A 22,986-nucleotide genomic window follows, 5' to 3' on the forward strand; every position below is an offset into this window, starting at 1 on the left:
CGTGAATATTAGCCCCCGTCAGCTAATGACCGAGGGAGACAATAACGTTAGGCTACTGATGTTGATAAATCAACATCAAAAAGTCAAAATCTGGATAAAATGCATTGTATAATGGCTAAAACATCGTGTATATGATAAATTCGAAATGATTTTGGTTATTAATATGCATGTTTGTGTTGTTTCTGACAAACAATATTAAAATGTAGGAAAATACACCAAATAGCGTCTTTATTTTCTTTCTTTCTTCTTTTAGCATTATATAAAAGGAGGAGCGACAACAGTAAAGGACGAGAGAGAACCAGGCCTGGACTTTACGTTATGTTTTATTATGTGTGACCGGCAGTCGACCGTGAGGGAGCTGCCGGCATTTTACTTTCGTTTTGTTGTTTGTTTATTTTATTAAAGTTTTGTTGTTCAACGTTCGCCGGTTCCCTCCTCCTTCTTCCTTGCTGTGAACATTGTTACACATATATATATATATATATATATATATATGTATATTATCCTACAGAACCTTATATTTACTGAAGAACTGATTAGTGTGTCGGTGTTTAGTTTGGCTGCCTAGCTGTGCGTGCAACCAGTTTACGTCATCGAAAAAGAACATGGCGGCCTCCTTAGGTTAAAATGAGTATTACATTTAGGGTTTTTTTAAGAGCTGAAAATATTTGATGTGTTTCTAACGACAAATGCTAGTAGTGTATGGCTATTACAACGCATTAAGCCATACATCTCTCTATACACCGGGTTCTCTTTAAAATATTTCTGTGCGATTGTTTTCGTCTTAAGTGGAAGTTAGCCCAAAAATCAACTTTGTGTGATTTTTTTACTCACCCACGACGTAAAACATGTTTAGAGAACTTCTGCCGTCTTCGATGCACAAATAGAGATATTTAGGTATATTTAGATTTCCAGGCCTCCTCATAGACATCATGGTGTCAGTTTTTGCCAAGGTCCAGAAAAGTACTAAAGACATGGTTAAATTGGTCCAGCCGCGCATAGTGGCTCAATTGAATTTTTTTGAAGCGACGAGAATGCTCTATGTGCGAAAAACAAACCAAAATACCGACTTTAATCGATATATTCTCCTCTGTCTTGTCAGTGTATGGCGCGTGTTCACGAGAGCACTTCTTCTTCGTCTTCTTCTTGGACGAGAGCACTTCAAAAGTAGACAGGTTTGTGCGCCGAACGCCGCATGGGGCTTGCCCCTATTATAGTGTATTATCATACACTGACAAGACAGAGGAGAATATATCGATTAAAGTCGGTATTTTGGTTTGTTTTTCGCACATAAAGCATTCTCGTCACTTCAAAAAAATTAAATTGAGCCACTATGTGCGGATGGACCAATTTAACCATGTCTTTAGTACTTTTCTGGACCTTGGCAAAAACTGACACCATGATGTCTATGAGGAGGCCTGGAAATCTCTCAGATGTCACCTAAATATCTCTATTTGTGCTCCGAAGATGCCGGAAGTTCTCTAAACATGTTTAACGTCATGTGGGTGAGTAAAAAATCACACAAAGTAGATTTTTGGGTGAAATTCCCCTTTAAGATGCGAACAGTAATGTTTGCTTGTAATGTACTGTATGTATCTCAAAACGTCTTAAATATCCTTATTTAACTAAGGCCTAGTCCTGGTTTAAGATAATCCTTGTCTGGGAAAACGCCCCCAAAAGATAAATTAGAATTATACAAAAATCATGTGTAAAATGGCATTAAGACCTGTGTATGCCCGTGTTGTTTATGCAGTAGTGAACAGTCTGCAAAGGAAAAGACCCAGAAAGAGCTTTTCAACATGCTGAAGGAGCTGAAATATCACCTTCCACCCGACAAACGCAACAAGGGCCGGGCAAGCACGCTTCACGCTCTCAGATACGCCTTACGCTGTGTCAAACAGGTCAAAGGTCAGGAATGCTGAACATACGGAGAAAATAAATCTACGCTGCGTTCACGTACAGTAAACGCTTTAAGCTTTTCTACGCCGGCTGGAAGGCCGGCTGGACAGTACATGGCGCCAGCTGGATGGCCGACTGGACAGTACATGGCGCCGGCTGGATGGCCGGCTGGACAACACATGACGCCGGAAGGAAGGCTGGCTGGACTGGATATGGCACAGGCTGGAAGGCCGGCTGGACAGTACATGGCGCCGGCTGGATGGCCGGCTGGACAGGACATGGCGCCGGCTGGATGGCCGGCTGGACAGTACATGGCGCCGGCTGGAAAATCGGCTGGGAGGCCGGCTATCACCGGCTGGGCAGGCCTGGATGTCGATGAGATGGGGGGGGGGTGGGAGTCGGAGGCTGGGCAGCGCTCTCTGGCAGCTGGGCAGCGTTCTCCGACGGCTGGGCAGCGCTCTCTGGCAGCTGGGCAGCTAACAAGGACAGAAACAACAAGCAAGACAAGGTGTCGACTTCGACAGGACTGGGTACCAGCTGGGATGCCGGCAGGAATCTGTAGCGGGAACAGGACACCGGCAGTCTTGACCCTGGAGGGGAACCCGACGACCACGACCCTGGAAGGGAGCCCGGCGGTCTCGATCCCGGACGGGGTTCCGGCAGTCTCGACCCTGGAAGGGAGTCCGGCGGTCCAGACTCTGGACTTGAGCCCGGCAGCATCAACCCTGGAAGGGAGTCCGGCGGCTTCTACCCTGGAGGGGAGTCCGGCAGTATCGACTCCTCCCGCTGCGATCCCTCTGTCTGCTGGGTCCTATTCAGGCTGGATCATTCTGTCATGATTCTCGGGTGAGACACAAGGACAAAGGTACAGAGGACCCAGACACAGACAGCGGGTAAGGGGTTAACAAGACATTTAATAAAATATAAATACAAAACAAAGACCCACGTGGGGGAAAATAACAAAAGATAAAAACAGGAACACGGACTAACTAAACTAGACAGGACTAAAAAATGACATTTACCATATAAACTACAAAAGACTAGACTACACTGACAAGACATGAACTCACCACAAGCAACACACACACGACAGTACAATGATCCAGCACAGGACAGAAAACACAGGGACCTTATAAAGGGGACAAATCAAGAGGGAACAGGTGTGGGGCATGAACTAATTAACAATCAATAATGAGGAGACGAAAGGGCGGGAACAGAAACGCAACACCGGAGAGTGGAAGACCAACAGGGTCAAAACGCCTCTCTCCACATAAAACAAGAGGTTCTGTCATGGTTCTGCCACTAGGTCAAGAAAAGCAAGACAAGATGGGGCAGAACCATGACATAAGATCAAGTTGAGTACGAAACCAAGTTCGGACCGCAGCAAAGGAGCCCAATCTGAAAACGGCAGATGCGTTTCCTCTCTGGAGAAGCGTCCGGTCTTTGCTCTATCAAATTCCGCCATGTAAATAGCGAATGAGCCATGGCGCGAACGCAACTGGCTCTTAAAGGGAATGAGAGATGAGACTCTGATTGGTTTACTGCACGTTTTGCCCAAAAAATACACATGATTCATTAAGAGAATCGAGACAAACCGTTTAGACTATGCGCCGGGATGCGCCGACCGTTTTCTCGTCGTCAAACTAGCAAAAGTGGATTCGCACACTCCCTGAGAGCACCTGCGCCGTGCGCTTTAGACCATGCATTTAGATCGTTAAAATTGGGTCCTACGGTTTGATTGTCGGACAAAATGGTGAATAGCACCAGGGGCCGCATAACATCATCGTTATGATTGGTCCGGTCGCCTGTTAATCAAACTCCAGGCGAAGGGTCAACTGCACTTCTTAATTGTTTCATTTAGTCAGTCATTCTTTCTCACTCACTCACGCTCATGCTATTCTTTTTTGCTGTTTTTCAGAGTCATCATCTACTGATCTCATGCAGGAGAAATCTTTCTTCTGTCGCATCAGGTGAGAGGCTTTAATCAATCCACAAGTAAATAAACAAATTCAGTTTGAAAGGGTTATTGTTTGTTTACAGTCTTGTATGTGTGCGTAGCGGTGGTAAAGAGAAGGAAGGAGATCTCCAGTACTATCCCTTCAGGATGACTCCGTATCTGATGAAGGTCCAGGACGCTGAGCTCTCTGAGGAACATTTCTGTTGTCTCATACTAGCGGAGAGAGTTCACTCTGGATATGAAGGTAGTTACATTTACATTTACGATTACATCTGACGCTGCAACGTTTGCTTGTTTAATGAAGACCTTCTGTGATTTTTACTTTGCAGCACCAAGAATACCACCTGATAAGAGGATCTTCACCACAACACATACACCCAACTGTGTCTTTCAGGATGTCGATGAGAGGTTTGTTTGTGTGGATTGGCATGACTGTAAATGCTCATCTGAACGAAAACAGATCTCCGAAACTTTTGGTTAATGATGAAGACTCCCTTGAGTGTTTTCTTTAAAATCACATCTTAAGGTTTTTGCAACTATAGAGAACATTGTAAAATCTTTGGTTTTAACAACAGTTTTGTGTGACGCATAGCATCACCCAAGTACATGTTGCGTGTATTAGTGTTGTCAAAAATATCGATATTTCGATAAGTATCGATACTGAAGAATCTGAAACGGTTCCAATACCCATGTCCCACCTATCGATATCAGCTGCGCGTTCCCGCTCTCTTTCTCTTTTCCGACAGTGAGTTAACACACACTGCACGTGAACGCATAACAACAGAGCCCCGCCTCCTCTCACATACTTGACTCGTTTGTGGCAGTTAAATCGTGTTTATGTTAGAAAAGATGGCCAGTCTCAGTAACACATCTGGCGTGGTGCACGCTCGTTACGCTTCCCGTGTTTACCATAGCGATCCATGTATGTGCGCTGATCAATAATTTTATCCACTCGTTTCATTCGCCCTGGTTGTTGTTTATGTTAGTACAGAGTCTCCGCAACAGTTCTCATGTTTAATGCACGCGTTTCTGTCTTTATGTGCGCTCATCAATGATTTCATCCACTCGTCTCGTTCGCTCCGGTTAATTTGATGTTTGAAATAATGCTGGTGCGGGTAAAGTCTCCGCAACAGTTCTCGCGTGTGATACACGTTTGCACTTCCATGTTTACCATAGCGCTCTATGTATGTGAGCTGTTCAATGATTTCATCCACTCGTCTCATTCGCTCCGGTTAAACGTTGTTAATGTTAGAAAGATGTCCAGTGCGGAGTCTCTGCAACAGTTCTTGCGTTTAAGTTTGTGTTTCTGTCTATATGTGCGCTGATCAATGATTACAGTATGGGCCTATGTGAATAAAAGCCAATTTAGCCAAATAAAAATTTAGGCTATTAACTAACATTAACGAACAATGAATGAGCAATACATTTGTTCAAGTATTTATTAATCTCTTTTAAATGTTAGTTAAAAAATACAACTATTTATGTAAGCTCCCCTGTTGAAAAATCCAGTATATGCTGGGTAAGGTATGTTTTGATCGATGCTGGTTTGATCTTAAACCAGCTAAGAACCATCTTAAATCAGCATATGACCATCTGAAACCAGCACATGAACAGTTTAAACCAGCACAAACCAGCAAACCAGCATCAAAACATACCAAACCAGCATAGGCTGGTTTTTTTAACAGGGTCTGGTCCATTAATACTGACAAATACAACTTTAATTTTAAATAGTAAATGTATTAGTAAAATTAACATTAGATTAACAATTAATAAATAATGTAAAAATATATACCTCATTGTCTAGTCTTGTTCAATTTAACTTCAAATAAAAATTAAAAAGGCATATATTGCTATTGCTTATTAGGGCCTTATTGCTATGGCAGTTTATTCCCCGTGGTATCGAAAATGGTATCGAATATCGATATTTTTTTAGGTATTGAATCGAAGTTAGAAATTCCAGTATCGTGACAACACTAGCGTGTATTTGAAATGCATTGCAGGGCAGTGCCTCTGTTAGGATACCTGCCCCAGGACCTGATTGGGACACCTTTTCTGCTACACCTCCACCCCAGTGACAGACCTCTCATGTTGGCAGTGCACCGGAAAAGTAAGAGTACAAAGTCATTCATACCAGAGCAAAAATCTGATTAAAAAGGATTTATTGTGTGTTTTGGTAAACAGGTAACTGTACTTCACCATGTGTTTCCTGTGAGACAAAGAAATCTTCCACAAGGGGGCGCTTGATGCCAAAAAACATTTGTCCGTCTCATGTATTCATATTTCTAGGAAATTTTGATTGATTGGAACCACTTGCATGTTGAAATTTTGATCATTTTAATCCATTACATTATTTTTAAAGTGTTCGGTTTACATGAACCATCCAAATGAACCAAAGACCATTGTGTTGAGTGATATTGTAAAGTTAAGTATTGAGAATTGTTTTCACAGATTGCTTTTCTTTCCCGCAGTTCTGCAGTATGTTGTTCAGCCATTCGATCACTCCTCCATCCGATTCTGTGTGAGGAATGGTGAATACATCACTTTAGATAGCAGCTGGTGTAGCTTCGTGAACCCCTGGAGCCGCAAAGTGTCCTTTGTTATGGGATGGCACAAAGTCTGCATGTAAGTCTTCATCTGAACATGCTCAAGCATGAACGTAAAGGACGTTTATCTGTGTTGATATAGGGAAATATATATTGATATTCAGTTGTAGTGTTCAATGTGTATTATTCTGTGAATGTGCGCAGGGGGCCGATGAACGAGGATGTGTTTTCAGCACCTGCATTCACAGATGACAAGATCATGGATTCAGATATACATGAGATCACTGAAAAGATTCACAGACTACTTCTACAGGTGCATCATTTTTCTCTCTCCCGCAATACAAAAAATGTACGATATCTGTCTTAGAGCCATGGCTGAGAGCTAAATCTCGAGTGCCGGCTCAAAAAACACCTAATGGCAATATAGCATAGATTTTGGTAAAGCAGAAGTGATGTGTGTTGTAAAAAGTGCTACAAATAAACTTGTGTGTCCGGCAGCCGGTCCACAGCGTGGGCTCCAGTGGTTATGGTAGTCACGGCAGCAATGGTTCCCATGAGCACCTGCTTAGCATTGCGTCCTCTAGTGACAGTAATGGAAATAGCAACGGTGCTAACAGTGGAAACAGGAGTATTGAAAATGCCGGAAAAGAGGAAGAGATGAAGATCAAACCGGTAATCCTCACTGAAACCTCTCATTCTTACACACAGACACTGATGTACTCCGATGAACTACATGAATATGTCGAATCATCCTAATGTATCCAACATAAGATATAAACAAATTAAAGGGATACTTCCCCCAAAAATGAAAATTCTGTCATCATTTAGTCACCTTCCAGTTGTTCCAAATCTGTATAAATGTCTTTGTTGTGATGAACACAGAGAAAGATATTTGGAAGAATGCGTATAACCAGACAGATTTTCCCCCCCATAGATTCCCATAGTAGGAAAAAATACAAAGGTAGTTGTAATAAAGCTCAATAAAACGGGAAGGAAGGAGGCGGGAACCGGCGAACAATCAAACATATTTAATCCAAAATAAATACACAAGAAATACAAAAAGGAACAAGCCGGCAGCCCCTCGCGGATGACTGCCGGCAACACAAATATAAACAAAACTTAACTAATGCCCGGTCCTCTCTCGCCATCTACTCCTGTCGCTCGGCCTTTTATGCTTCCGATCTCCTCCGTGGGAGATACGAGGCTGGTGTGACGCTCAGCTGACGCTCATTATCAATCACATCACCGGCCTCGCTTCCTCCTCCCACGACTCTTATCACGCCTCCTTCGTCACATACCCCCATCGCCCCTCACAGGCCGGGGGGTACCCAAAGGACTGTGCCTACTCCCCCCCCTGGGGGGCCAGTCCCAATGGCCCCAGCGCCTGGGGGTATGGACCGACGAGACGAGAGAACGGAGACGGAAGCACCAGGGGCGGGAGAGGGGAGAGAGGAAAAAAAAATTAGTCCGGTTCCCCGACACGCTGTCGCTCGGTCCTCAACCAGCCGAGAGGCTCTTTCTCGCGGTGCCATGCGGTGGTACTGTACGCTCCCTCGCTCCTCCTCCACCCCCTGGCGGCCGGCGATGGCTCTTCCGGATGAGGGCAGCCGGCAGGAAGTCCCCCGCTTCCTGCTCCGATCCGGCGGACGGTAGCAGGCTCCGGCCCAAGGCAAGCGGGGCTGACCTCTCCGCTCCCTCGCGGACGGCAGCCACGCCACCTTGACCCAGGACACCCACTGCACACGCTCCACCCGGCACACGCTCCAGCACCACCGATCCCCCTCAGCGGCGAGGACTCTTTGACAGCATGTCCCTCCTTCCTCCCGGGTTTCGGCACCACTGTAATAAAGCTCAATAAAACGGGGAAGGAAGGAGGTGGGAACCGGCAAACAATCAAACATATTTAATCCAAAATAAATACACAAAATAAATACACTTCCTCCTCCCACGGCTCTCGTCACGCCTCCCTCGTCACAGTAGTCAAAAGTGCCCCAGAACTGTTTGCTGTCCTACATTCTTCAAAAGAAAATTATAAAGTAATTTTTCCTACTATGTGAGTCAATGGGGGCGAGATCTGTTTGGTTATAAGCATTCTTCCAAATATCTTTCTCTGTTCACCAGAACAAATAAATTTATACCAATTTGGAACAACTCAAAGGTGAGTAAATGATGACATAATTTTCATTTTTGGGTGAAGTATTCCTTTAAAAAAAGTTTGTACACCTTACTATGTACTGCAACAAATGAGCATTTTGAAAAAGGCTTCATCTGTTGATTATTTCTTTGATCAAAGGAAAGATTGATCTAAAAATGAAAATCTCTTACTTATCTCATGCCATCCCAGATGATGTGACTTTTGTCTCATCTGAACACTAACCGTGAACTTGAAAATGACCGTAACCTCGTCATCTGAAAGGAGCGATTGTGTTTTTCAGAGGTCATTTCAGGAGATTTGTAAAGGGGTTCATCTGATGAAAGCACAGGACCAGCAGGACTCTAAAGCAGAACAGAAAAAGACCTCAGACAGTGAGTTCAAATCAACCCGTTCATGTTCAAAACACAAAACCCTACAAGAACGCATCATGAACTGCATTGACATGCCTCTGTTTGAGTATTTTCTGTGTGTATTTAGGAGGGTTCAAGTGTTCTGTTGTAAAGCAGAAAGACTCAGCACTCAGAGATGGACCCGCTGCAATGGAGGAACTACAGGACCGCTCGGTGTACTCATACCAGCAGATAAGCTGCCTGGACAGCGTCATCAGGTTTGTTGCATTTGTATAATTGTAATCATATCAGGCTCTGAATATGCTTGCATTACTGAATTGTGTATCACACAGATATTTGGAGAGCTGTAACGTCCCAAATACAGTGAAGCGGAAGTACCAGTTCTCCTCAAACAGCACCTCCTCAAACTCAGACGAGGACAGGAATGCCTCCGAGGCCAGTCTGCAGCAAACCGAGGGTAAATGTGCACTTTTTGCTCAGTGTTTTTCTTTTATATTTGAGGAGCTCAGATGCAAAAGCCGCTAAACGCCACCTCCGTCAAAAATGAGATAATGATATTGACCACATGCTCTCGGCACCTATTATATGTTCATCAAATACCTTAACTTCAAATCCGCTTAATCACGGCCTCACGCCATTCAGAAATACCGCTTTGTTCAGGGTTTTTCCTGGGTCAAAATTGGCCTTCGGTGGTGGCTGACCAACACTGTCATCCACACACAGTTAAACGTACCCTACTCTTGAACTGCGAGTCCAATACTGACAATAAATGCAAAAAAAAACATTTGATTTGTCAGTTCAGTTGTTATTATAGAGCACGGGCTCTCCGTTCGTTCTTTCCTGCAGTCATCTACATTGCTCATAAATCACATTTAATTATCAAATAAATCTTTGGCGGAGCAAAAATTAGTTTTGGCGGCCGCCAAAAAATTTCAATTCAGGCAAGACAGCCTTGGACCTGGCAGTCACATGGATCACAGCGCCCTCTAATGTGTGCTTCAGTTTCATCGTTTTTACATTCTGACTTTCAATATTTGCAATGTTTTTAGTTGCATCTTTTGTGATTTTGTAACTTTTATTTACTTTTGTTTACTGTGTCTTGTCCAAAGATGTGGATTTTTAGAAATGGAGGTTTTTGCTTGCATGCACTTAGGGGCTGTGTCCACCGAGGCGTTTCTGCCAGTGCACAGCGTGTTTTTTCAATTGCTTCCAATGGAAACGCCGCGTTTTTTGAAAACGCAAGTGTAACACGTTCAAAGTAAGGAAGGAAGGAGGCGAGAACCGGAGAACGATAACCAAAACTTTAATAAAATAAACAAAGCATAAACCAAAGTAAAGGGCTGGCAGCCACCTCACGGTCGACTGCCGGCTTCACAAACATAACTAAAACACATACAATGTCCAGGCCTGGTCCTCTCTCGTAGTACCTTCCTGTCGCTCCTCCTCTTATGCTTCCGGAGCTCCTCCATGAGAGATGCGAGACCGGTGCAACGCACAGCTGACACTCATTATCAATCGCGTCATTCCCTCACGTCTCTCGTCCCGCCTCCCTTGTCACAGCGAGCAGCTGGCGATTTTTTTCAGCACCGTGCTGTGCGTTTCTCCCACACTCAGTGCTGGCGTTCGACCGGGTGCCAGAGTTGAAAAAAGCTCAACTTGGGTCAGAACGGTGCGCTAGCAGCAGGCGTTTTCAGCCGCGTAAAAGCACCTCGGTGGACACAGCCCCTTAGAGGGTTTCGCAGCTAAAGACAGTCAAATTTGTGAAATACCAATGAAATGACTAAAGTGACATTTGTGAAAATAAGGCATTTTAAGTACTGACTAATAACCATTTCGATGCCATTAAAGTGAAATTATTGAACCTAAACATAAGAGCCTGATAAAAAATGCTTGTTTACGAGAAAACATGTCAGACGCACTTCGAGTTTTGCATCTGAAATTTTGTATTTGTAAACAAAAATCTTAAGAAATTTGTTTTCCATATCTTTGTACACAGACAAATTTTGTTGTTGATTTTAGGTCCACAAATTATGGAGATGCCATCCTCTATGTCTATGAAGACAAATGACAAGCCTAAATCAGGTCCCGCCCCAGTTGTGGGAGGGCCTTTATCACCGTTGGACCTGCCCACCAAAGCGGACAGTGTCGTGTCTCAATGTTCCTACAGCAGCACAATTGTGCATGTGGGGGACAAGAAAACCCGACCAGGATCAGGTGCTGACTCGTGTTAAAACACACACAATCACAAGTTCTACCCAAGTAATGCATGTTTTTTAAGACATCATTTTAGCTTGCAGACACGGTACAAAAAGATTAAACGATTGTGTTCTTTTCATAATATTAATGCCCACAGCCATTCAGAAGTACAAGGGATATTATATATACAGTATATTTTGATTGTCCTATTTGTGATACCAAATGTTATTTGCAGAGATCATTGAAGATGCGGCAGAAAGCCCTGCCCTCCCCGCACCTGTCAGCGTGGTTTCCCCGCCCACAGTGGAGCAGGAGGCCTATAGGAAACTGGGCCTCACAAAGCAAATGCTGACAGCACATACGCAGAAAGAAGAGCAGGCGTTCCTCAGCCGCTGCAGGGAGCTCCGTCACACTCAGTCTGTCTGGAGAGATTGTCCACCGAGCATGCAGAGAAACAGAGCACAAGGTGAAGGTATGACACATGCTTAAACAAATCTATCCAGTGCACCTAAACTTTCCCTGTTAACACCACACAGACGGTCATTTGTGTTGTTTTGCATCATTGCATGCTGGTCTTTCCCAGTATATTTGAATCTTGATTGTACTCTTTTTTTTTTTTTGGTCACTTTCTCACTTTGGGGATTTTAGGAGCTCGTGGGTCCAAAGCGGTACCTGGTGCGCCTGGTACAGAGCCCATCACCAAGAAGAGCTGGCGCACCAAAAAGTCAAAGAAGGCACGCACGAAACATCCTGACTCGTTGGATAACGCTGCATCTCAGCACAGACCTCTCCCACCCCTGCAGGGTTTGAACCAAACATCCTGGTCCCCCTCAGAGACCTCACAGTCTGGACTCTCAGTCCCCTTTCCCACCGTGGTTCCAGGGTATCCCTTGTATCCCATAGTCCCATCCGCCGCCCTGCCTCAAGCTCCAACGGGAATAACCGAGTCCCAGGGCGCTCAGGCCACGCCCACTGCACCTGCCTACCTTCCTCCATTGGTCACGCCAGTTGTGGCATTCGTTGTGCCCAGTTTTGTGCTGCCACAGATAGGTACAGCACCTCGCTCTCCATTCTATGCTGACAGTGCTGTCTTTCGACCTCAGCAGGCCTATAATACCCAGAATCCCTTTCAGCCCCAGCAGGCCTACAATACACAGCAGTCGTTGCAACCGCAACCAGTCTACTCCACCCAACAAATATTGCAACCCCAGCCAGCCTATTCCACCCCGCAGCACATCCAAAATCCTCAAGAGTGTAGCGAACATCAGCCCAACACTGGCTTCGCTCCACAGCACCCGTTTACACCACAAACACCTTTCCTGTACGGAATGACATCGGGCCCCAAACCGCCCGTTGCAGAGTCTGCAGAGTGCCCGTCCCCTCAGTCTCCCCCGCTGTTCGAGTCCCGCTGTAGTTCTCCGTTGCAGCTGGACCTGCTTCAGATGGAAGAAAAGCAGGACTGTCACAGCACAGCGCCCTCATCCTCCGCTCAGGGGAACTGCAGATCGGCAGCGGAAAAAAATAACACATCGGTCAGTAGCACCACTGCTGCACCGGATGACTTACAGCAGGTAAAGAACTACACACCGGTCAAACGCGTCATGTGTCGGACTCAGTTCTGGCCTCTGATTTTTCTTTGGCTTTTCTTTCAGGCGTGTTGCTCAGGTGACCACTCGTCATCCAGCAGCGTGCTGGAACTGTTGTTGCAGGAAGACTCTCATTCCGGCACTGGCTCGGCCACATCAGCATCTACGGGATTCACATCCAATGACTGCAACATGTCCAACAGTGGCACAGGTGCTTATGCTTAATTCTGCTTGAATGTAATTCAACTATGTTTTGATAACACAATGAAACAAATTTTTAACAAAATTGCTTCGCTTTAATTTTTACTGTTTCTTTATGAAGTGTAACATGCTGAATACGAAAATCACTTAAAAAATGTTTTACCATCAACGGTACTCACAAAAAAAACCACACATTTATACATTTCGGTATTATTAATCGTACGCAGAAATGACAAGGTACTGGCATAACACTGAGCTTAAAACAACAGTTGAACATAACAGTTACTAGAAATGAGTCGTCCAAAACGTCAGAAGTGGACATTTGATCGTCTTTGTCTTTTATGACTAATGCTGTCCCCACGAACCAAGTTCCAGACGTAGTCACTCATCATCGCTTCATTCCACCTTCCCTACAGAAGTTTCTAGAATTTTCTGACAGTGACAATTGGAAAATCATTTTTAAAATATGTGAAAATTTTTACAGTTATTGTTTATTTGCAATATACCAATCTATCGTAATTAATGATATAAGCTCAAAATGTACTTGAGCTAAATATACACTAGAACATTGATTCTACATGAAAATGAAAATAATTGTTACATGAAAAGAAATATTTAAGAACTATAAAAAAGAAAAACAAAAATTTGTTAAACTGTGTAATTACTGGTAATTCAGACCTTTAAAGGACTAGTTCATCCAAAAATGAAAATACTTTCATAGTTTATTCATGCTATGCCATATGAATATGACTTTTTCTTCAGATGAACACAAACAAGGTTTATGAATATATGAATATGATGAATATTTATGAATATCCATCACTTAATGTCCTATATGGGACATGTTAGGGCTCCAAAATCCACAAACATCCATCATAAAATACAAATAACTTGGGTAAATAAAGAAACGATGCGTTTGTGAAAAATTCCTAATTTGAAGGATTTAGCGAAACTGAAACTAAGGTCGGTTTCACATTTAGTTAGATTACCTGGTCCAAACCCTAGTTCGATTGCTCCCTCCTCCCACTGCCCCCACTGGACTGCGTTCATATTATTATTTTTTGGGTCCGAACTGCGGGTCGTTTGCGTCACCAGCCTGCGTCGTTTGCGTCATTGCGCAGGAGAAGGCGGCAAAATGCATAACTTGCTCGTCAGGCGTCACTTTTATGTTTTTGAACCGTTAGTTTTGTTTCCAAAGCTTCAGCACATAGCGGAACTTTAATCTGTGAATGTACTGCAAATGCTCTTTAGAACGCTGAAAGCGAACAGAAATTAGATAGCCTATAGGATACAGCTCTCTGCTTGGAGCGCACCAGTAACGCTCGTCAGAAAAGTGAGTGAAACACACACAATCATACATTTACACAACAAAGAATACGTCATTAATAGCGGTTCACTTCCGCGATTTGGTACGATTGCGTTCATATCAGCAGCGAAGCGTACTGGAGTTCACATGAACCGCACTCAAGACCTCCCTTTTTAAGTGGACTCGGGTACAGTTCACGGGTGCGCACCCGGGTTCGGAAGACAGCGTTCACATCACCCAAACAAACCGAACTCTGACGTTAATCGAACCTGCGTGCGCACTAAGTGCTAATGTGAAACCGCCCTGAAAGTAAAATGGAAGTGGAATCAAATATGGCAGCACTTTGATCATGTTAAATCTCATTGCTTTCTATGTTTCTCATAATGAAATGAAAACAAATCATTAGACATGTGAGAACGATTTGCTGGCATATTCATTTGTATGTCAAGGATTCAGTTTTGCTAAATAACTTCAAAATATGAAGCACTTTTTTACACATCTATCGTTTTGCTTCAAAAGAGATTTGGTAACACATTGTAGCAGTTTTGTTTACTGATGTATAGTGTACGTATTAGGGCATAAATGACAGTATTTTAATATATATGTATTAGTTTGTGTTTCACTGAAGAAAATCATTATTATACATCTAGGATAAGACAAGGGTGAGTAAATTATAAGAGAATGTTCCTTTTTGGATGAACAGTTCCTTTAACATTCAGCATGAGCTCTAGAAGCTAAATAACATTTTCTCGTTCTTACTTTATCACGCTCCTGTGTAGGAAGCAACGCAAGCAAGTATTTTGGCAGCGCGGACTCCTCAGAGAACAATCAGAAGAGCGACGAGACACAGAAGGACCACGAGGAGAATTTGGCTAAATATGTTCTTCAAGAGCCTGTATGGAGGCTTATGAATGAGGCTGATGACTGTGTCATGATGACATATCAGGTGCCGTCAAGGTGAGCGCCTGCACCTGTCTGCAGCTATACGATCCCAGACATTTGACATTTGGATTACAATAAAGTTCTACAGGTTTGAAACAAAATAAGTGTTAGTAATGGCAACAAATCTGTTTATAGGTAAACTACTGCTTTAACTGTATGTGTCATATCTGTCATTTGTTTTGGAGCAGGGACATGGAAAAGGTTCTGGGAGAAGATCGAGAGCATCTAAGGCGTATGCAAAAGAATCAGCCGCGTTTCTCTTCAGAACAGCGTAGAGAACTGATCGATCAACACCCCTGGATGAGGAGAGGAGGATTACCCAATGCCATCAACATCAAGGTGTGTACTGTATATGACTACAAGTGATTGTAATTTTTACTGGCCCTGCCAAATTTTTCACTGGCCCCACAACAAAAAAGTAATAAATAAATAATATCGTCTAGTTATTTGCTTGTTGTTTTTTACCAATGTGATCTTAATAAATTAGGTTATGATACCATAAAAACTATAAATCACAGAAATGTAAAGTATTGTTAAAGACAACTAATTAGTAAGTGATAAGCTAAGAACAAGTAATCAAAGTATGTGCATTAGCACAAAGAAATGTATATAAAGCTCCTCAGGTGTTTCAGGTTGGTCTAGTTGTTATCAGGTACAGAAATTAAATCATGTGAAATAACAATTTTATGGACTTCACTGTATAAATTAAATATAGGTTAACCTTACCAACGTTGTCATTTAATCGGTCCGGAGCAGTGAGTGTTTTTTGTCTTTGTCCTTTGTTGTTTGATGAACATTAAAAACAGAGATGTTTATTATGCTGCTGCCCCTTTAAGAGATGCACGGATCTAATATATTGATACACATGAGTTTATTTCCAAACTTCATTTAAAGGCAGACTAGGCAGTCCTCTCCAGAAACATTTTTTGTCATGCTGGTTGGAAGTCTCCTGATAGCAATCAATAAGTAAAGCGAAACATTGGAATTTTTATAATTATATATCGTCTGTGAAAGGCGTAGGGTCAAAAAACGTTGGACCAATTACTGCCCTCGATCCGAGGGCAATGATACGTCATGTGTACATTTTCAGTCAGCGTATTTTGCATCCCACTGCACACCCTGTTCATTCAGTCATCATACGTCATCAGCGCGCTCATGTGCGACAGAGTGCAGGTACCTGGAGATGTTCGTTATTGTTGTAATGTAATTCACTTTGTACTGTAATGTTTTCTCACTGGCGAATGTGACATGACTTCACTGGAACCGATCCAACAGCTTCTGGTCATGTGTTTTGGAGGAGGCGTGGCTTTGGATGGTGATTCGCCAGAGGGAGAGATCGTATGATTGCACTGCTTGCACGCAAACGTTAGCATTTTCCAAATGATCTAATCTGCCTTTAAGACATAACGGATTACTTTTACAAGGATACTTGCTACTATGGGCATTTTGACATCATTTTGTGTGGATATGTCTGTTTAAGAGTAAGAAGACTTGAAAGAGAACTCAATTCAGTATTGTGCGCGTTGTCTGAGATGCGGCTTTCCAGCCGCGCGCATATCTCAACCACCCCGTTCAGAACAGAATCAAGTTCGCCTTTGCATCGTCTTTAGAATATTTAAACAGGCAAGGCTTAATAACAAGCAAATGATCATTTGTTGTGATTGGACAGCACTGCCCTGATCAGGAAAGTGACAGTTCTGTCAACTGGCCCGACGGTCTCCCATGCTGGCCCCGGGCCATCGCACAGTCCTTATTGTTGAGCCCTGCTTATGTTTGTTAATAGAAGATTTAAACAGTAAGTGGAGATGAACGAATGCTGTTGTCTCTATGTTTGTGTAGGACTGCATGTACTGTGAGGATGATGCCTCTGCACCGCTAGAAGAGGACCTGTCTGACATGGAGTTGAGCATTTTGGGAGAAATGGGACACAAGAGAGCAGGGTCTCCATCACAGGAGGAGACAGAACAGCCCAGTGGATAAACTATGTGATGACAATCTATTAACGTTGTCCTGTATTAGCCAGCAGAGGGCTGACGAATGTGTACGCACACACATACAGAGTACATGGTCTTTTTTTATTTGGGCTTAGGTGTGCACAAATATCCTTTGTTACTTGCTAATGATGATAAAAGTGTTTATGTGTGTATGTGTAAAAATGCAACAGGTAGCTGGCTGATTGCCCAAAGATGTTCAGATTTACAGGCTCTGATTGGTCGAAACTGCTGACCGTCTGACCACACTCTAAATCTTTAATATGTAGCTCCACATGCATTTGTCTCTTTGGAATGATCTCTGTGTTTACATCAGAAGTTTGTTTGTGTTAATGTAACGTTACTTTCAGTACGGTGTGGAGAATTTGGCGTAGTAGAAAAAACGTAATGCAAATCCAAAACCAGGTAAAGAAACCACTGTACTGTGAGTTTGGGGACCATTTGAGGCGAATGATGCACTGCCAACAATGACCGGTCCATTCTTGTCTTCTTGCCAGGACATGCACAGGGTATATTTGTTTGGAGGTTTTCTGGGACGTGGAATCATGGGAATGAATGTTTTTAAGATTCATCTTTTGTCTCTAGGTTATTCAGCTGTTTTAATCATCTTTCAGTGATGTCATTGGTATGTGTGCTCTGAACATTTTGGAACCGGCCCTCTGTTTCAGAATCCTCAAACCAAAGTACAGATCTTTTGGCAGTCTGCCTCATGTCATTTTTGTCACAAATTTTTTAACAGTGTTACCGAAAGTCCCAAGGCTGCAACGCGCAAATGGATAAAATGTGTTTGCACTTTTTAACAGCAGGTCCACAAGGTGGCAACAATTTCACGCCAAGCAGACTTTGAAAAGCTTGAGGACCTGAGCATGTTTGGGATGAATGACAGTATGACATTGAAGAGAAGCCATATAAGGGGATCATAAGGTTCGATCATTCAGATCAGTTTATTCACATTGAGATATCTTCATTTTCTTTTATTTCTTTAAGCTTATCTTGATATTCTTCATGGTCATGTCACTCTTATTCAGATTTGTTTACATTTTCTTTTTATATATATATATTTAAATGTAGGAAACAAACTTGTTACACATTATTCCTACCTTATAATAAAAAGAGATTTATCCAGTTCCAAACGTGTCTGTTTAATAAAAGCCATAATTTGTTCTTCAAAGTAAAAGTGTTACATTTTATCATTAAACAAAAATGTCCATACATAATGGTTTAATAAATGAAATGACACTCTAAGGTCTTTATAACAAAAAAAACCAAGAGACCAATTGAATTGGTTTTTTTCCTGAATTTACCATTTATAGGTATATGTTACCTATAACCACTAACAATATTTCCTCCAAATGTCAAATAAAAATATTGTTTCTATTTGCAGAAAATGAAAACTGGAGAAACAGATGAAAATAACAGAAAAGATGCTCTGTATTTTTTCACACCTCAAACACTGCAAAGAAAACAAGTTCAGATTCACTTTAAAAGCAATACAACCGTATGTATGTAGGAAAAGTTTTTTATCTGATAACCTGGATTTTGATCACAGTTTTTGGTAAAAATTTACAATAAGGTGCTATTTGTTAACATTTGTAAATGCATTAGCTAACAATGATCAGTTTAGTTTTTCAGCATTTATTAATCCGTAATGTTAGTTCATGTCAATACAGTCATTCATGTTAGTTCATGGTGCATTAACTAAAGTCAACAGTGACAACGTTTGATTTTAATAATGTATTAGTAAATGCTGAAATTAACATAAATTAATATTAATAAATGCTGTATAAGTATGGTTCATTGTTAGTTCATGTTAGCTAATGCATTAACTCATTGTTAACAAATAGCACCTTATTGTAAAGTGTTCACGTGTCTTGTCATGCTGCATCTTTCACATTGCTGTTGGATGACTTTATGTCACTCCCGAGGTTTGATTTTGTTGAAATGTAATGGACGCTGGACTGGAATGACCACAATACATCTAGAAATGACAATTTGGAATGGTCTCTTCATTTTTTCCACGGCTGTATATCTTACGGTTGAAGTATAGCTGTGCGTTGTTTAGCTGTAGACCTCACAGTACCGTTGATTTATGATAATCTGAGTGCGCGCATAACTGAATAAATTGTATTTATGGGGACTTTGAAGGGGAAAGTGATATTGATCAGTTTTGCTCATAAATAAACCAGCTGGTCCTCACATTCAGCATTGTGGTCCTGAGGGATTCCTACATTACCATCTGTTCTCTCAGCAGGCAGACGGTTAACTGTCTCTTCACCCCACTCATTGTATTCTCAAAGACCTCCAATGCATCCCATTGGTCAGTGAAAGTGTTTTTAAGTAATGAATGCCAAAAATAGCATGCTTTTATAATTCAGCTGTAACATTGAGTCACGATGTGATACAACATTACATCTTGTAAATTATTATAACAACTAATGCCGCTGGAGTTTTCCAGTGTTATCAACCTTCGATAAATTTCAAAAGCTTAATATTTGTCACAAACATTTTCAAGTTAAAGTCTTTTGTATCACTGCTGAGCCATGATACCCATAACCACATTTTTGTTTCCCCAAAAATCTAACTTCTGTCATCATTTATTCACCCTCATGTCATTCAAAACCTGTATCTGACTCTTTCTTCAGTGGAACACAAAGAAGATATTTTGAGAAGTGTATCGGTGGTTTTGTGTTCATACATTGGAAGTCAAAAAGGGGTTGTTTGGTTACCACCATTCTTCAAATGACCTTGTTTTGTGTCGTGCAGAAGAAAGAAACTCATACAGGTTTGGAATGAGGGTGAATTTTCATTTCTTGGTAAACAAACGAGCCACTAGAGGTTTTAATTGATAAAGACTCATCTTCTTATCAGTAAATAACAATCTGCAACTGCCATATAGTGCATTTGAATGATCTGCAAACTGTGAACTCACACTTATTCATAATACAATTAAATAATGTTTTATTGTTTATAAGAACATCAAATTCAAAACATTTGTATTAATACTAATAAAGGCCAGATTTAGGCTTAATCTATGCAACAATATCTGTGAATTTCTAGTGCACAAGTCTAGGTCTACAAAGAAACAAACGTCTTCTACCAAACCATTTTCACTTGTCTCTATAGTACACCGCATTACACTTCTAAAGACGATTCAATCTAGAAGTCGCTTTCAAAAACAGCTTTAAGACATACCATTCCTTTAAAAAAAGAACATTGAAAAGTCAGGTATGACTATGTAGCTATCCAAGTGATCAAAGTCACCATATGCATGTATTCCATACTGATCCATTGAATGGTGCCACATCCCAGCATATCAGATCCTAATTTCTCATGCGAATAGATTTCCATAGATGGAATAAGTCAGTCATTTAAAAAAAATGTAAGATCCACGGTCCTATCTACCAAGGCCTCCACATGAACTTGGCATGTGTGATGTTGGAGGAGTTCAGGCTGTCCTCGGCTGACGCCGGGCTCCCTTCCATTTCCGTCTCCTCCAGATCGGAGCAGGGATCCTCACTGGATGGGTTAGATGGGGACTGGGACAGAACGGAAGACACGCTGCAGTCTCCTGGACTCGGTGCCTCGGCTGCCCATGGTCCGCCGGAGGTGTGGGGCTCCGACAAGAGATCCACAATCATCTCCTGAATGTGATCCTCATTTAACGGCATGCACTCCAGCAGGTGGTTGAGCAGCTCTGCGGCCACGGTGGCATCGATGCCCGGGCACGTGGACACAAAGGTGTGCACCTCATGCATGCACTGGATGTAACCTGCAGCAAATCTCTCACTGGCCTCGTGATTCATCGTTTCAGCCTCTGCAAAAGCCAGACGCGCAGCTGTTGAAATATCACCACAACAACCAATTCCATATCAATGCAATGAAACGTGACGTCATCTTACCCTGGGTACGGTTCTGTAAGATGTTCTCGACATGCTTCACTGTTAATTCCAGCACCTCTGCGTTCTCCATTTTCGTCTGCAGCTGAATGAAAAGTAAGAGGAGAGGTATCTTGTAGTTGAGAACAGCGCAGAGGTTGTGTGTTCGAATCCCAAGCAACGCGCAAACAGATCAAATGTGTTTACACTTGGAAAAGTCGTCGATAAACTCACATCGCTCTCTGCCAGTAGTGTCCTTAGCTCCTGCAGGCTTTCATTGATGCGCGCTCGTCTCTTCTTCTCCACTAAAGGTTTGCGCGTCTGCGAGAACAGAGAAGCGTTCACACTGACGCATTTACGCAATGCAATACAGACGCACGTACGCCTACATTATACCGTCAGTAAATGGAAAGGGTCCTACCTTTCTGTCACCTTTAATGGCATAAAAATCATCCTCGTCAACTCCGAAGCCGTTTTTCCCTAGTGGGAGCACTGGAGCCATCACGGTGGAAAGCGGCGGAGGGTGACGCTGTGTTTGCTTTTCTTTTATTGTGTGTGGGGACCGGACGGGACTGGCTGTTCATCTATGAAGGGTTCGAGTCGAGGTTTTATACTAGCTCATTTGCATGTCAATGAAACATTCGCGTGCGGTCGTCTGCGCTCGCACCGGCCAATCAACGCGCGCGCTTTTGTCACCGTCTCACGAAGCGCTTATTACTCAAGCTGCAGGTTTATTGTATTTTTATGTAGATGTGCTTTAAACACGAGTGCATCACTGTTATCCGCACAATATGATGCCTTACGAAAACGAACCATGGTTACTGTTATGGAAACCATGTTTTTTTAAGAACCATAGTAAAACGATGATTACTTTAGTAAAACCACGGTTTTGCCGTAAGTAATCAATACACCAAAAACATGGTTACTACAACATTGTACCACAAAAGACATGGTTATGATTTTCGTAAGGGGTGTTATGTAGACTACTGTAAGTATGCTTGTTACTGTACTATGCACATCCATGACCAGGTCCTCTTGTTTGTTTACCTTAAACGTTAACACACCTGCACAACCTGTATTATGTTTACAAACAAAAATAGAAACATGGGAAATGTTATAACCAAAATGAGAAAGATTTCAAAACTATCCTGAATTGTGCTCTAGAATTATTATTATAGTTGTTGTTATTATTATTATTATTATTAGCTACATTAATATTAATGTTCAACTTACAGTGTAAGCGGGTTTATCATTGCGTCTGTTGAGTTGTGTGCTCAGTGAGGTCGAGGGGTCGCTCGGGTGTAACGTAATGCCGTCAGTTGGCAGCTGCACGCGCTGGACCGAGTTGAATAGAATAGATGGGGGGTGGGGGGCGACAGGTGTTCACTGGCGCCTGATGGGCCTCTCTCTACAGACTCTGCTCATTCTCTCCAAATCAACAGAAATAAGATCATTTAAACGTTTTATTTTTTACTTGTTAGTTTTATTTTTTTAAGAATAAAGAACACAGGGCCTATTTAGGACCATTGCTCATTCGCATTGTTAGTTTCTTGTTGCTTTGACAGTTAAAGTACTCCCAAAATTCCTGTTACTATTATTTATTTTCTTACTATTAATTCCATCATGTTTTGGATTGTAATTCTGTGCTCATTTACAGTTTGTCAGAATCCAGAAAAAGAAAAAAATCTTAACGGTGGACTAAAAACCGCGTGTCTTAATGCTTGGTCAAGTGCTTTATTCGGGATTCGCTTGCACATGATGAATGAGATTGAAGAATAAAGGTGAGTGAGTGTGAGAGAGAGAGAAAAGAAAGAGAGAAAGAAAGAAATAAGAGGAAAGTGGGTTGGTTGATTAAAGAACATTATACACTCATTAAAAAGGTGCTTCGAAAGGTTATTCGATGCCATAGAGGAACCTATTGGTTCCATAAAAAACCTTTAACATCTGAAGAGCCTTTCTGTTTCTCAAAAGGTTCTTTGTGGCGA

General features: G+C 42.2%; 3 protein-coding genes across 4 annotated transcripts in view; 2 read left to right on the forward strand and 1 right to left on the reverse strand.

The window, feature by feature from the left end:
- The window catches only part of LOC130565189 (period circadian protein homolog 1-like), a gene marked incomplete at its 5' end in the record, with an annotated part of 6,883 nt that extends 4,961 nt beyond the window's left edge, over window positions 1–1,922 (forward strand). Inside the window, one exon of the mRNA XM_057351776.1 lies at window positions 1,754–1,922. Coding sequence (XP_057207759.1) covers window positions 1,754–1,922 — 169 coding nt within the window. The remainder of the gene's footprint in view (window positions 1–1,753) is intronic.
- Window positions 1,923–3,817: 1,895 nt separating this feature from the next.
- Window positions 3,818–18,259, forward strand: LOC130565055 (period circadian protein homolog 2-like). Its single transcript, XM_057351588.1, has 17 exons — window positions 3,818–3,869; window positions 3,958–4,100; window positions 4,186–4,264; window positions 5,857–5,963; window positions 6,325–6,478; window positions 6,604–6,712; window positions 6,898–7,071; window positions 8,835–8,925; window positions 9,032–9,161; window positions 9,237–9,361; window positions 10,924–11,118; window positions 11,336–11,566; window positions 11,749–12,671; window positions 12,753–12,897; window positions 14,973–15,150; window positions 15,321–15,474; window positions 16,975–18,259. The coding sequence occupies exons 1-17, from the start codon at window positions 3,838–3,840 to the stop codon at window positions 17,113–17,115; spliced, it is 3,111 nt and encodes a 1,036-aa protein (XP_057207571.1). The 5' UTR covers window positions 3,818–3,837; the 3' UTR covers window positions 17,116–18,259.
- Window positions 18,260–18,408: 149 nt separating this feature from the next.
- her13 (hairy-related 13) lies at window positions 18,409–21,822 on the reverse strand. Of its 2 annotated transcripts, none has more exons than XM_057351597.1 (4): window positions 21,423–21,822; window positions 21,236–21,322; window positions 21,026–21,101; window positions 18,409–20,940 (listed from the first exon to the last, which is right to left on the reverse strand). In XM_057351597.1, the coding sequence occupies exons 1-4, from the start codon at window positions 21,501–21,503 to the stop codon at window positions 20,525–20,527; spliced, it is 660 nt and encodes a 219-aa protein (XP_057207580.1). In that variant the 5' UTR covers window positions 21,504–21,822; the 3' UTR covers window positions 18,409–20,524. The 2 variants fall into 2 exon arrangements, with proteins under 2 accessions (XP_057207580.1, XP_057207579.1); XM_057351596.1 differs by having other exon boundaries at window positions 21,026–21,107; window positions 21,423–21,819.
- Window positions 21,823–22,986: the final 1,164 nt, after the last annotated feature.

The sequence above is a fragment of the Triplophysa rosa genome, linkage group LG14 (assembly GCF_024868665.1).
Source record: "Triplophysa rosa linkage group LG14, Trosa_1v2, whole genome shotgun sequence".
Classification (NCBI taxonomy): Eukaryota; Metazoa; Chordata; class Actinopteri; order Cypriniformes; family Nemacheilidae; genus Triplophysa; species Triplophysa rosa.

Coding starts and splice junctions, on each gene's coding strand:
- her13 (XM_057351596.1), bottom strand. CDS start 21,503: ATGGCTCCAGTGCTCCCACTAGGGAAAAACGGCTTCGGAGTTGACGAG. Junction 21,323..21,422: donor CCATTAAAGGTGACAGAAAG/GTAGGACCCTTT, acceptor CTGTTCTCGCAG/ACGCGCAAACCTTTAGTGGA. Junction 20,941..21,025: donor CTTACAGAACCGTACCCAGG/GTAAGATGACGT, acceptor TGGCTTTTGCAG/AGGCTGAAACGATGAATCAC.
- LOC130565055 (XM_057351588.1), top strand. CDS start 3,838: ATGCAGGAGAAATCTTTCTTCTGTCGCATCAG. Junction 8,926..9,031: donor ACAGAAAAAGACCTCAGACA/GTGAGTTCAAAT, acceptor GTGTGTATTTAG/GAGGGTTCAAGTGTTCTGTT. Junction 11,119..11,335: donor GAAAACCCGACCAGGATCAG/GTGCTGACTCGT, acceptor TGTTATTTGCAG/AGATCATTGAAGATGCGGCA.